Source organism: Myotis lucifugus, unplaced genomic scaffold (assembly GCF_000147115.1).
Source record: "Myotis lucifugus unplaced genomic scaffold, Myoluc2.0 scaffold_127, whole genome shotgun sequence".
Lineage (NCBI taxonomy): Eukaryota > Metazoa > Chordata > Mammalia > Chiroptera > Vespertilionidae > Myotis > Myotis lucifugus.
The window spans coordinates 285456-300423 of record NW_005871175.1 but is presented as its reverse complement, the minus strand read 5'-3'; the positions used below and the strand labels follow the sequence as shown (position 1 = coordinate 300423).

The 14968-nt window shown below is 41.5% G+C and overlaps 2 protein-coding genes across 7 annotated transcripts in view; one reads left to right on the top strand and one right to left on the bottom strand.

Moving 5' to 3' along the window:
* POLR2B (RNA polymerase II subunit B) overlaps positions 1 to 14557 on the top strand; it is a 50621-nt gene extending 36064 nt beyond the window's left edge. For 3 of the 6 annotated variants that reach the window (XM_023758295.1, XM_014460166.2, XM_014460168.2), the window contains 9 exons: positions 4791 to 4923; positions 5914 to 6008; positions 8341 to 8591; positions 8687 to 8776; positions 9025 to 9132; positions 9857 to 9970; positions 10595 to 10756; positions 13607 to 13801; positions 14291 to 14557. In XM_023758295.1, the coding sequence (XP_023614063.1) occupies positions 4791 to 4923; positions 5914 to 6008; positions 8341 to 8591; positions 8687 to 8776; positions 9025 to 9132; positions 9857 to 9970; positions 10595 to 10756; positions 13607 to 13801; positions 14291 to 14380 (1238 nt within the window). In that variant the 3' untranslated portion in view covers positions 14381 to 14557. The remainder of the gene's footprint in view (positions 1 to 4790; positions 4924 to 5913; positions 6009 to 8340; positions 8592 to 8686; positions 8777 to 9024; positions 9133 to 9856; positions 9971 to 10594; positions 10757 to 13606; positions 13802 to 14290) is intronic. The other 3 variants (XM_014460167.2, XM_014460169.2, XM_023758294.1) reach the window with 2 other exon arrangements.
* IGFBP7 (insulin like growth factor binding protein 7) overlaps positions 14467 to 14968 on the bottom strand; it is a 29577-nt gene continuing 29075 nt past the window's right edge. Inside the window, exon 5 of the mRNA XM_006093979.3 lies at positions 14467 to 14721. Within this exon, the coding sequence (XP_006094041.3) occupies positions 14702 to 14721 (20 nt within the window). The 3' untranslated portion in view covers positions 14467 to 14701. The remainder of the gene's footprint in view (positions 14722 to 14968) is intronic.

The following is a 14968-nucleotide window of genomic DNA, read 5'->3' as shown; positions in this document are numbered from 1 at the left end:
AGTGTTAAGAACCCATTGTGGCCCTCGAGTCAAAAAGTTTGCCCACCCCTGGTCTAGGATCTAATTTAGGACTGTGCATTGCAATAGTTGCATGGCTCTTTTGTCTGCTTAATCTGGAACAGTTCCTTAGTCTTTCCTTGTCTCATGACCTTGACGTTTTTGAAGAGTTCAGGCAAGTTACTTTGTACATTCTCTCTCAAATTGGGTTTGACTGTTTTTCCCTCATAATTATATTCAGGTTATGAATTTTTGGCAGAATTAGCATGGGAGCGATGCTGTATTCTTAGTGCATCATATCAGAAGGCCCCATAGTGATTTTAACTTTTATCATGTGGTCAAGATGGTATCTGTCAGGTTTCTCCACTTTTTGTTAAAGTATTTTATATTTTTAGTATGTAATAAATCTTTTGTGAGGATATACTTTGGGGCAATGTAAATATCCTGTTCCTTGTCCAACTTGCAGCTGTTAGCTTACCATGATTGCTGCCAAATGGCGATTTTCTAATTCCATCATTTCTCCCATTAGGAGGCTGAAATTGTTCCAGATTTTCCAGTGGGAGCATCTTCAAGATGACTCCTCATTATTCTTTTCCTCATTATTCTTTAAGTACTTACTTCCTTACATTTTGCCTCAGCTTGTGCTTTCCTTTCCCTAAATATGGACTCAGCTATTTCTCCTTTTAGTAAGGGTAGTATGTAAAAACCAGAATTTGGGTGTGAGGTACGCTCCATGTTATTAGAATGTCATCTAGGTTCTCTCAGCTGAAAGAACTAGGAAAAAATATATATGCATATGCCCATATACACCCTGTTTTGTATTTTTTAAAAAAAATGTTTTTATTGATTTCAGAGAAAGGAAGGGGGTGGGGGGGAAAGAGGGATAGAAACATCAATGATGAGAGAGAATCATCAATCGGCTGCCTCCTATACACCCCCTACTGGGGATCAAGCCTGCAACACTGGCATGTGTCCTGACTGGGAATTGAACTCACTGGGAATTGAACCATGACCTCCTGGTTCATAGGTCAATGCTCAACCACTGAGCCATGCTGGCCAGGCCTTCTCTCATTTTTTAACTTTACTAGAGGCCTGGGGCACAACATTTGTGCACAGGGGGCAGGCGGAGAGGGGTGACGGGGGGTCCCTCAGTCCAGCCTGCGCCATTTTCATTCCGAGAGGTGTCGGTTGGACATGTTTAATGCTGCCGCAGAGGCAGGAGAGGCTCCCACCACCACTGCTGCACTTGCCAGCCGTGAGCCCGGCTTCTGGCTAAGTAGCACTCCCCCTGTGGGAGCTCACTGACCACCAGGGAGCAGCTCCTGCATCGAGCGTCTGCCCCCTGGTGGTCAGTGTGTGTCATAGCGACTGGTTGTTCTGCAGCTTGGTTGATTTACATATTACCTTTTTATTATATAGGATATATCAAAGAGTTGTGAGTTCACACTAGTGTCTCCCATCTCAATCCAACACCATAGTGTTTATTTTAGACTGCATTCTCCGACAGTGAAAAGCCTGGCTCCTATTGTCCTCAATGTATTTACTTCTTTGCTCAATGTACTGATGGATCCAATCTCCTGACCATCCTGGCTGAATTATTGGATCTGGCCCCTGCCTAACACACCAGCTGGCAGTGGCTAAATTCTGAGCCTTGACCAATGGGAATAGGCTAATCTGTTTATCATAAGGAATGTCTTTTTAAAAAAATATATATTTTTATTGATTTCAGAGGGAGAGAGAGATAGAAATATCAACAATGAATCATTGATTGGTTGTCACCTGCATGCCCCCTACTGGGGATCGAATCCACAGGCCGATGCTCTATCCACTGAGCCAAACCGGCTAGGGCAGGAATGTCTTTTTGATTAGTATCATTCCTATTCCTGTAGAGTACTGTTATCTTGATTTACTAATATACCTTCTGGGAGCAGAGATCCTTGTGACAGAAGTTCACCTTGACTTAAAGTGGGTCGGGATTCAGAGCTGAGGCTTTAAGTGGGTGAGAACAAAGTGGCAGGAAGTGTTTGAACTTGGTTGGCAGGTGGGTTCCAATCCCAGATTTCAAATGTATATAGTCTTTGAGCTGACAGATATTTTTAACAAAGTTATTAATATTTATTGAGCATTCAGTTTGTGTGAAACACCATCCAGGGTGCTTTTACACATGTTATTTCTAAGCATCATAAAAGCTTTGTGGTGTTTCTTCACCTGCAAAATGAAAATGTTAATAGTACCTACATTATAAAGCTTTGGGGATGATTTAATGGTTAAATCCACTTGAAACTCGTAGCTTAGTGCCTAGCAGTAGGGGAGCAATAAATGTTAGTTGATCGGTAATAGTAGTGGTTATGTCATCTCTGTTTTACAAATGTGGAGACAGGATCAGAAAGGTTATTTGCCTAAAATTACATCACTTAAATATATAAATCCAGAATTTAAACTCTGGCTTATTTTTTTCATTTTTGACCAGATGTGGCCTTGACTTGAAACCCCCACCCCTGCCATCTCCCTTTCTTATGCTCTTTCCTCTTCACTACATTGCTTCTTGATTTTGGACTTTTGAGTGAAGAAAAAAGTGAAGAAAAATTATTTGATACATAATTCAGAAGCTCACTGTTTTTTAGCTAAATTTAGCTGATCTCATACCTGCCTAAATACCGTGGATAAAGGTTGTAGGATGGAGGATGTTGCCTCCTGGGCTGTAGTAGATGTAGCCTGTGCAGGCAATCTAGGGATTGTCACACACGAGGCAGAAAAGCCTCCCAAGGGCAAGACAGTGAGCACCATAGGCTGCATACCTGGAGAAGAGTGGCCATAGCATTGCTCCATGGAAACGTAGGGACATGCTGGGGAAGTCTTCTCATGCCACGTTTCACAAGTGCCACATATCTCGTAGGATCACATCATTTCTTCCCAGACCCTGAGATTTCTGAAAATTCTCAATTCTTTTTAGGAACCCTCACTTCCAGAATCCTACATTATGCTGCTTAATGGTGTGAAACTTAAAATTATTCTAGTTCTCCCAAAGAATGCATCCAAAAGGATGATGACTAACGTGGATGTTACTAAATTGTTCTTAGAGGAGGAAATAATTTAGATTTCAAGAGGAGCTTTTATTGCGCACCTGAGAAGTGACTATTTGACTTTTCTGACCTCTTCTTGACTGCCTGCTACTGGGAGCTTTATCTCTGGCCTTTCCCAGGAAAGGCTCAGCTTCCCTGACACTAACCTTCCGTTGGAGAATTTCACTGCCTCCTTCCTCCTTCAGCAGAGGAGTCTATATTTTTCTGCTCCCAGTGTAAATACACCAAGCTATTGAGGCACTCAGAATAACAAATGTGCTCTTGTTTCTATGATCCTTTTTCCTTGGAGAGCAGACAAGATTATATTTAGCACAAGTATTTAGTGTTATCTGTTAAATGGGTTTGCAATCTCAAATTTGTAAAAGGTTAGGCCAGATCGGTGAGTAGTAGGTGAGTGGAGAGAGGTTTGCCTTTCTATTGGGTTTAGCCCTATTAAGTTTCAGCTGTGGTGTGATGTGTATGTGCAGACCCAGTGATCTGATCAGATCTGATCTTTCAAAAAAAGTTTGAAATCAGCTTTTGTGTGAATCTACTTTTTAAAATGTTAGGAAGGAATTCAGGTTAAAAACAAACTGGAATCAGCTACCTTGGGCCAGTGTGTAAAACAGCCGGTGGAACGCTTTCTATGCCATAGCAGCCAGAGCTTTTGAGGAGCAAATGTAGTTTTCAGGGAGGAGGACCTGCCCTTTACATACATCTCTTTCTCCAAATCCGTTTCTTGTTTGGTTTGGGAATTAGAGACTTGGAGGAGTGTGTCTAAAGTGTCTCAGACCCAGACCAGCAGCACTGCCACCCCTTCCCTGCACTCCACTTGTTTAAACTTACATGCCTGCTGTACACATAAAGGAGTAAATGAATGGTATGTCATTCTATGAAGGGTGGGTTGTTTGAAAATTGAATTTAGCTTTAAGGAAGCTAATATAAAAGATTGATTATTCAGAATTCAGATAATATGAACATCCGGTCATCCAGATTTTGGTTTTTTTATATTCTGTGGTCATAGTTTTTATTCCATATTTGAAATGTTTAAGTCACGATATTATGTTCACTATAGCTTTAGAGTGTATTTTCATTTTTGGAAAATCTGATGATTCACAAATATGTGGATTATGTTAATTGAAACCACATTGAATAATCATTCCTTATATTGTAATCTAGTGTGTTTTCAACTTTTTTTCTTCTTGAATACTTGTTTTTTACAGTCTCATCAAAAGTAGTTTTGGCAAAAGCAACTAAGAGTAAGATTGTGGTGGCTAAGATCTAATACCGTTTTTTTGGTGGTATAGGGAGAGGATCTAGGAGCAGTGTAACACTGGAAAGAGGTAGTACCAGGTTAGATCGAAAACCAGAAATCAGCTTATTGCTTTATAACTTGGATCACCCATAAATTACTTAATTAGTACTTTCTGATAATGAGAATAACAACAAGACCTTCTTTATGGCACAGGATTACTTTGAGAATCATGTAACTTGGTTTGGGGAGATACTTTATAAATCTGAGGTAACTTGTATGTATAATCACTAATTATCAGAAAGGATACATTGGGAATGAATGCTCTTAGGATTTGCTTATATTAAACGTTAAGCCATCAGAGTGGTTGCTCACAGATTGCTATTCCATGAGGAGTGAATTTTGACAATTACCATGGTGATAACATCTGTGGCAAATATGGTGAAATAAAATTGATGCAATTTTTCTTTGTTTCCCAGATGATGCTTTAATGTTTGTTCTTCAATGCACCACAGGTATCAACTCAATTGTGGCCATTGCATCATACACTGGATATAATCAAGAAGATTCCGTTATCATGAATCGTTCAGCTGTAGACCGAGGCTTTTTCAGGTCAGCATACTAATATTTTAATTAAAAAAACTTCTCTAAAAATAGGTTTGACTTTTATATGTTCAAACTTTTTGGTGATTTTGAAGGTCAGGCTGGAAGAAATTTTGATCTGACAGCAGATAAATTTTTCTGTTAAGATACCTAACCTTTTTTCTGTTAAGATACCTAACCTTTTGCCTCAGTTCATGAAGTCTGGCATGCTTGTGTGGTGAAATCTATGCCTTACTCCAGAAAGCGGAAGGCCTGGTTGATGGTCATGAACAACTAAAGACACTGCTTCCTGTAGCTCAGGATTTTCAGATGCTAATATTTTGACCCCACCCCCACCCCTTTTGTAAGCAAATAACATGTTTGCATTTAGATAATATAGAAACATCTAAGAAGTAAAAATAAACCTATAATCTTAGAACCATAAATAACTTAAAATTACTATGTGTTTTCTTTTCAATCTTCTTTTCTGTTATGCTGTTATTTTATTAACAAGCAATTTGAAATCCACGGCATATGAAGATTGGTTAAAAAACTGGGAATTTAGAAGAGGATGGATGTGTGTGTGTGTGTGTGTGTGTGTGTGTGTGTGTGTTTGGTTTCAGAGATAGCACTAGGACCAGAGAGGTGAAATTATAGTTTAATATGTCACAAACGTCTCATTTGCACTACTGGAACAGATCCTGGGTGACCATCTCTGGAGGTCCTATGGAAGGATTCTTATTTTGAGTAGGAGGTTGGACTCAGTGACATTAGGTCCTTCCTGTTCTCACATATAATTCCAGCTGTGATCAGGTTATGGGTCAAGTACTACATGTATGACCCATGTGATAGCATTTAGGACTTAACTTTGACCCTTAATATAGTTAAATAACTGTTAACCTCTTTTCATGATTTAGATTATTTCCCAAATACTATCAATTAAGTAAAAATTATTGTTATATTCTTAGTCCTATTATTAGAGGAAAATAGAAGTTACCTTCAGAACTATGTGTTTTTTAGGTCTGTTTTCTATCGATCATACAAAGAACAGGAATCTCAAAAAGGATTTGACCAAGAAGAAGTTTTTGAGAAGCCTACACGTGAAACATGCCAGGGTAAGTGATACTGGCATTTAAATTATGGAATTCAAAGTTAACTTAGCATGGTTTTCCTAATTACTTTTTCTGGGGTTTGTTCCCCCCGCCCCCCTTTTAATTTTTTGCGGCATGGGAGTATGTTTTTATGTCATTCTTAGAACTCAGATTTAAGAAAATATGTGTGTTTGCCAAAATATTTTGTACCTAGGAGTGGGCTTGATACAAGTTCTTCTGTCCTGGTAGATCCTGCTTTGAAGAGGGTATTTGGAAATCAGAGAGGTTGTGTGATATCATGGGACACACCTCAGCTTCATTTTCACTTGTACTGTGTGTGTCCAGTCCCTCAGTTTATGTATTGGCATGGGAACTCCCTCCTCTCTTCACATTGTGGTGTGACCATATTTGTCTAGTCACAGTATTTGTATACATTTAACAAATAAATGAGAGGATACTTAGCCATTTTTTTTTTCTAAAAACTCAAACTTCTTTTTTGTAGTTGTTACTATTTTCATGGACACCTAAAAAATATGTATATGGTATTATGGATAGAATGTCCTAGGGAAATGGGGTATCTTTGCTTCAATTTTGACTTCTAATAGTATTGCATGAAGTAAAGTGGGTTTTGTTTCCCTAGGCATCTTCTTATTACTCCATTTCCTGGGATGGTTCTATATAATAGTGAATTGGTGCCCCGATTAACATAAGATAACATTCAAAATTTCTGTGCGAGGATGTGTGTAGAGGCCATAGCTATTTTCTCATGTAATATAGAGGTCAGAGGACGGCCACACAGCAGATGGAGAATTTGATTTTTCAGTGCTCAGTCTAGTGCTTTTTAGAGTTCAGAATAGTTTATAATATTTGGAACTAGAGGGCCCGGTGCACAAATTTGTGCATGAGTGGGGTCCCTGGGCCTGGCCTGCGGGATCGGGCCGAAACCAGCTCTCCGACATCCCCCCGAGGGGTCCTGGATTGCGAGAGGGCGCAGGCCAGGCCAAGGGACCCCACTGGTGCACAATTGGAGCCAGGGATGGACCCAGGAGGTTGGCCAGCCAGGGAGGGACCGCGGGAGGGCTCCAGAGCATGTCCGGCCTGTCTTGCTCAGTCCCAATTGGCCAGACCCCAGCAGCAAGCTAACCTACTGGTTGGAGCATCTGCTCCCTAGTGGTCAGTGCACATCATAGCGACTGTTCAACTAGTCGACAGTCTGCCCCCTGGTGGTCAGTGCACGTCATGGCAAGTGGTTGAGTGGCCTTAGCATATCATTAGCATATTATGCTTTGATTGAACGGACAACTGGACACTTAGCATATTAGCCTTTTATTATATAGGGTAAGAGTATTATACTAGGGGCCCAGTGCACGAATTTGTGCACCTTGAAAGGAACTATGGGCCACGAGGCTGCGGTGGGCACAGGGGTGGGTCTTGGCCCAACGGCTGCACCCTCACTTGGCCCCTCCCGCCACAGCCCCCCGTACCCTGTCTGCTGGCAGCCCCGCTCCTGCCGCCGCTGCTCCCACACGCTGACGGCACTAGCCTCACTCACGCCTGCTGATGGCAAAAAGTGATTGGGGCCGGCGCCAGCAGCGGGTACGAGTGGGGCCAGCACCATCAGTGGGTGTGAGTGGTGGCTGCTGCCCTGATCGCCCCTTAGAAGTAGGGGGAGGTGGAGAAGCCCTCAGGGGCTATCGGGGCCAGCAGCCGCCACTTGCACCTGCTGCCGGTGCTAGAGCTGCCGCTTTCACCCGCTGCCAGCTCCAAGTGATCGAGGCTGGTGCCGGGTGCCAGCAGCGGGTACCAACGGCGGCTCCGGTGCTATCAGCGGGTGCGAGAGGCGCCCCTGGCTCCGATAGCCCCTTAGAATCGGGGGGTGGAGAGGTGGAGAAGCCCTGAGAGGCAATTGGGGCCAGCAGGTGCGAGTGCCAGGTGGGACTGTGGCGTGTGGGAGCATAGAATTTTCAGTAACCACCAGAGGCTCGCCCCAATGACAGCGACTGGCGCCCTGCCTTGGTCTGGTGACCCTGCTCACCTCCACCACCCCGCTTCGGCCCATGCCCACCATGTTCCACGCTCTGCCTCCTGCTGCCAACTCTTGCCATGTTCTGGGCACGCCCCCTGGTAGTCAGCACACATCGTAGTGATCGGTTGTTCCACTGTTCGGTCTTTTTGCATATTAGCGTTTTATTATATAGGATGGTCATGGTGAGTTAGAGATTCCTGTGAACTTCTCAGACTTAGAATTGATTTATGTATTGGGTTCTTAATCTTTGTGGAGAGGATTATGTGACATTTTAAATACTTTTCTATGTGGTAGTACCATTCTAGAAATGCCATCTCTGTTTCTTTGTAGGTATGAGGCATGCCATATATGACAAGCTGGATGATGATGGTCTGATAGCTCCCGGGGTCCGTGTATCGGGAGATGATGTTATTATAGGCAAAACAGTCACCCTGCCTGAAAATGAAGATGAGCTGGAGAGCACTAACAGACGCTATACCAAGAGAGACTGTAGCACTTTTCTCAGGACTAGTGAGACAGGCATTGTGGACCAGGTTATGGTAACTCTCAACCAAGAAGGATATAAATTTTGTAAAATAAGGGTGAGTATAGCTTTGTCATATTATAGCTTTGTCATACTACTTTTTATGGAAAGTAAACCAGATGGACTTAACTAACCTATTTTATATGAATTCAGGTACGCTCTGTTAGAATTCCACAGATTGGAGACAAATTTGCCAGTCGACATGGTCAAAAGGGTACTTGTGGTATTCAGTATAGACAAGAGGTAGGTATTTTTTATCCGCCTCACTCCTAACCCAGAGTTTCGTTGAACATTTTATTAAATCAAATGATTTAACTTAAGAGCCCAAAGGAGGCAAAGGCTTGACTTTTAATTTTAGTGTTGACGAGGTACATGAACATACTGTATTAAACAGAATTTAGGACACATAAAAGTTCAGATAAGAGGAATCAGTTCTTGTTCCATAGCTATGAGATTTAAGTTTAAGATTCTTTTTAAAAATTCATTTATAGGATATGCCTTTCACCTGCGAAGGAATCACCCCTGATATCATCATAAATCCCCATGCCATCCCCTCTCGTATGACAATTGGTCACTTGATTGAATGTCTTCAAGGGAAGGTAAGAGGTTTTCTTTAAGAATATGAGTTCCAAACTGATGTTCTTTCCAAAATGTTGATAGGTGATTTCTCTTATATTTGACTCAGGGTACTTTGGAAGAAGCTAATGTGGCATAATCATAACCAATCACAAATTGTTTATGATTAATTATGCCTTTTTTCTTTTTGCAAAAATTTGTAGTAATGGCTAAGTCAGAATTTTTATAAAATTTACTGTATCAAAGCAGTACACACACACATATATATATGTTGGTTACCCTTTTTATTGGTTCTTTTCTATAGATAAGAGTTAATTCATTGGTGGTTAGTTCATCGAGAACTTAAATTTATAGCTATATTATTAGCTGTGTGTGCATCTTTCAGTGGAGGTTTTTCTATTTTTACGTATCTTGTTAGAGTAGATTGGCTGCAGCCTAACAAGTAGAGGACTTGGATTTTGGGCATTAAAATGTATTTTCCTTGAGCCATAGGAAGTGTTTGGGAGTCTCTCTTTTTGTAACTGTTCTCATGGATTGCTTCCTATTTGAAGAGTTATAATTGAGTTTTTATTTTTTAGGTAAGTTAGTTATAAATACTATGTTAATAAAATGAACCTATGATATTATAGCTTTCCATAACAGATTTTTTAAAGTTCAGAATCCTTTCTTTTCTAGAAAGGATTTTTACAGATTTCTAAGGAGAAATAAAAGGAAGCAGCCTTTTAAAGATTACTTTTTTTGATAAAGGTTTCAGCTAACAAGGGTGAAATTGGTGATGCCACTCCATTTAATGATGCTGTTAATGTGCAGAAGATTTCTAACCTTTTGTCTGATTATGGCTACCATCTCAGAGGAAATGAGGTATGTTTGCGCTTATGTATTTTTTTGTATGTGTGTAGTTTCGTTCTTTTTTTCTTTTTCTTTTTTTAAAACATGTTTTTATTGATTTCAGAGAGGAAGGGAGAGGAGAGAGAGATAGAAACATCAATGATGAAACATCATTGATCGACTGCCTCCTGCATGCCCCTTATTGGGGATCAAGCCTGCAACCCTGGCATAAAATCATGACCTCCAGGTTCATAGGTTGACATTCAGTCAGTGAGCCACACTGGCCAGGCCCTTATTTTTTTGTATGCTTACATGGCTGTATCAATGTAGTTTCATTCTTAAAGAATTTAAACCTTTTATTGAAGTATATACTGCAAATATGTTACAAATTATAAATGTATAGCTTGGTGAATTTTCACAAAGTGAACATACCACATCCTGAAAATTAAATTGCCAGAACTCTTTTATGCATAGATGCCCCCTCTTGTGTCTCCCTCCAGTAACTACCTCCCCTGCTCCACTCTATTGACATCTAACAGTATAGATTATTTTGTCTGTTTTGATTTTTATATAGATGGAATCATACAGTATATGTACATATATTTTTTGCACTTGTTTATTAATATTTTTAAGTCTGTGCTTCAAACTCTGTTTCAGGTCTTGTACAATGGATTCACTGGTAGAAAAATCACATCACAAATTTTCATCGGCCCCACTTATTACCAGCGTTTGAAGCATATGGTGGATGACAAGATTCATTCTCGTGCTAGGGGGCCTATTCAGATCCTTAACAGACAGCCCATGGAGGGTAGATCCCGGGTAAGAGAGCTGCTTCATTGTCAGTGACATAATTCACATAGTAAAGGCAAGATAAATGTTTGTTTCTTTCCTTTTATTAACCAGTTAATGAGTTGGTTATCTAGCATCCTTCAAAGTTGACCAGTGATTTGTTTCTCAGTGGAAACTCAACTGATTTCATGTTTTTGTGTATTAAGAGTACTAAGGAAGCCATTACCATCCACCTGTCTGGTGATCTGAACAATGCATTTTATTTTACTCCCATGCTGGGAAAACCTCTCATTCACTCATTCTTTCCACTCCCTTTGCCAGCAGCAATGTTACCATTTCAGGCTTGATTACCCGGGAGACTCATTCATGGAAAAGCTACTTTATTGAGATCAAATTTTATTATTCATTTTTGAGTACAGAGTTGAATTCTAGTAAGTTAAGTGATAGCATGATGAGACTTGACTCTGTACTTCATTGTATTTTATGAGGAAAATTATATATATTAAAAGGCTAATATGCTAAGTGTCCCTCCCTCCGTCTGACTGGTCGCTATGACACGCACTGACCACCAGGGGGCAGACGCTCAATGCAGGGGCTGCCGTGACGTGCACAGGCCATTTACAGGGAAACGGCACCGTGGACCTGGCATCCACAAAGCAACACTCGGCTTCCCTGAAGTGGGACACAGGCCCCGTCACCACCCTGGAGTGACAGCCCACCAAATCACAGCTGACGCTCCCAAGACCCCATGGCTCAAAATGCGGTCCACAGCCCAATCCAGCCCAGAAACGGTGGCTGTGGGCGCTGGGTAATGATGTCACATAGCAATGCCCAGCTTTCTTTCCCTAGCAACTAGCCTCCTTGGAGTTTCTTCAGCCCAGAAAGATGACTTGCTTTATAGCCAGGTGCAAACATTTTACACTTTAACCAAATGTCTGTGAAGCATTTTCTTATGCCTCATCTCATTTGACCCTCACAGAAGTCCTGGAGTAGGCAGATAGGAGACTTGGTGGAATCCTATTTTCTTTTGATTAGCCAGAAAACGGAGTTTTAGAAAGCTTAGAAATTTGACTCAACTGAAAAGAAGTAAGAAATGGTGGACCTTAAAAATGACTTCAGGTTTTCTCACTGTGCAGAATACAGTGGGGCCTTGACTTACGAGTGTTCTGGCTCTCTATCCCTCTCCCTTCTTCTCTGTAAAAAATCAATAAAATATATTAAAAAAAAAAAAAATTCGGGTTACGAGCCAGCTTCAGATACCCCACCACTAGTTGGTGCAGCGAACGTCACAGTGAACGCCACAACATCAGCCCAGCATCACGTGTCTCACTCGTTCACTTAAATGATTTGACATACGAGTAATTTGAGTTACGAGCTCCGTCACGGAACGAATTAAACTCGTAAGTCAAGGCCCCACTGTATAGTCAAACACTGCTGCAGTTAAATATTTTACCCTTTGTTCTACCTGCGTGATCTACAATAATAATCTGTGTTGTGCTGATATTTACTGCTGTGTTGCTGACAATTACCTGAAAGAGAAGTTGGGGTGCTTCCCTGGGATGGAAAAAATTTAGCTACATCAGAAAGCAGGTCTAATTAAGCAAGTTTATTCTATATCCATACTAATAAAAGGGTAATATGCTAATTAGGCCAGATGTCTTCTGGATGTCCTTCTGGACATCCTTCCAGACAAAGCCACAGTGGCTGCAAGGGCCGAGGGCCTGCAGCCGTGGCTGCGAGGGCTGGTCCAGCACTACGGTTCCTTTTGCAGAGGCCACGGGAGAAGGCGCCGCAGGAGAAGGCAGAAGGGAGAAGGCCGGCGCTAAGGGAGAAGGGAGAAGGTGGCAGTTAGGCAGTTAGGGGGATCAGGCCAGGAGGAGAGAGCTGTTAGGCAGTTAGGGGGATCAGGCTGGCAGGGGAGCAGTTAGGGGCATCAGGCAGGCTGGCAGAGGTGGTTAGGAGCCAGTGGTTCCAGATTGTGAGAGGGATCCTGGGTTGTAGAGGGTGTAGGCTGGGCTTAGGGACACCCCCTCCCATGCACGAATTTCGTGCACTGGGCCTCTAGTATATATATAAAAGGCTAAGTTGACTAGCGCATGCGTGATACATATCAAGCTCTTGTGCCAATCACATGCACGTGTTTCGATCTGTCATTGTCGATTGTGAATTTGGTTGACAATTCTTGGTTCACAAAATACCACATGAGGGCGCGCACGTACAATGCGATTGAAACTTCGTGGCCCATGCGCAGAAGTTGGTATTTTGTGGAAGAGCCACACTCAAGGGGCCAAAGAGCCGCATGTGGCTCGCGTGCCGCAGTTTGCCGACCACTGCACTAGTATGGTATATGTGAGAATCTAATGTGTTTACTCTATGTGGGGACCTTCTAATGCACATTAAATAGTTGATTGACTTCTCCCCTTCCCCCACATGTAGAGAAAATGCTAGGATATACAAATTAGAGTCTAGTTTTCCTTTACTAATGTCATTCTTTACCTATGCTATTAGTCAAGGTGCTGTTGATATCTATATATATAAAAGGCTAATATGCAAAGTGTCCCTTCGGGAGTTCCATTGGGAGAATAGGAGCTCGATCGCTTGCTATGATGTTTGCTGACCACCAGGGGGTGGTGCAGAACATGGCGGGTGATCAGTGGCGGCGGCGGGGTGCTGAGGGAGTGAGGGAAGGAGGCGGCGGGAGGCTGGGGGAACTGTGTGGTGGAGGCGCGCGGGTAGCGAGGGAAGGAGGAGGTGGGGAGGCGGGGAACTTGATTGGCCCTGATCGCCGGCCAGGCCTAGGTACCCTACCTGTGCACGAATTTTGTGCACCAGGCCTCTAGTAGAAAATAATACAAAATAATCTGCTTTTCTCTTAACAGGGATGGTGGCCTGCGTTTTGGTGAAATGGAACGAGACTGTCAGATTGCCCATGGGGCAGCCCAGTTTTTAAGGGAAAGACTGTTTGAGGCATCAGATCCATATCAGGTTCATGTTTGCAATCTTTGTGGAATAATGGCGATTGCTAACACCAGGACCCATACGTATGAATGCAGGGGCTGTCGGAATAAAACCCAGGTGTGTATAGACTTTCTGGCCAGTTGATAACTGTTTAGGATATAACTATGTTGGGCTAATTACCCAGGCAGATTTAGTGTGATGGAACAGATTGGCATTTTCACAATTTTGAATAGCATGCCTCTGTAAGATTCCTAGTTTTAAATGAGAAAAACAAAATTTGATTTTTCCCTAAAAATCAGTTTAAACTTTACTGTGGTAATATCACTAAGCTGTTCATTTTTTTCGAAAAGGCCTTGTACAAGAAATTTTTAAAAGTGGGTTTTTAAAAAGCCTTTTGCTTCAGGAGGGTGCTTATGTCTGGCAGAAAGGGTCAAATACCAAAGCCTACTAGGAGAAAGAATCACCTTGGGCCAAGTTAGTAGAATGAGTTGTATCAGCCTATCTTTTTGTTTATCTTCAGCACCAAGTCTTTACCTTTTTCTGGGCTAGGGAAGTGGGCTCATTTCAGTATAACTTTGCTAATTACTTTCTTTTTCTTTCTTTCAGATTTCTTTGGTGCGAATGCCTTATGCGTGCAAACTGTTGTTTCAAGAGCTTATGTCTATGAGTATTGCACCTCGAATGATGAGTGTTTAGCTCTTTTAAAAGATTCTCAACAAGACACTTATCAATGCCTTTTGTGTCTTTTTATGATAACGACTTTTAAAAATAACAAATATGTGTTACATTGTGACAAAAAGCATTTTATTTGTTTTGTTTGATGATATGCATGCTTTTCTTCTGTAAACAGGTAATAAATTTTTGTAGATAGTCTTGATGTGTTATCTCTGTGTAAAGTCGGTGAATATAACAAAGGTGTTAGTGGACTGGATGAAAAGAAACTGGTTATTAGGCAAGAACAGGGTAGTAGTTATCCATGACTATGTTTAGCTATGCAGACTAATATATTCTTCAGGTTTATAGCTTGGCACTTTCACCTGTTTAAAAAAAAGAAAAAAAATTAGTTAACATATATGTACATGGTTGACTTTCTAATTTTTAGGTGGCTTAGTGTTTCCAAATAAATGAAGTTAAAATGTGGGGGGATAAAGGATATGTAACTGCATAGATCAGTGATGGTGAACCTTTTGAGCTTGGCATTGTCAGCATTTTGAAAAACCCTAACTTAACTCTGGTGGCCGTGTCACATTATATAAATTTTTTTGATAATTGGCAACCATAGAA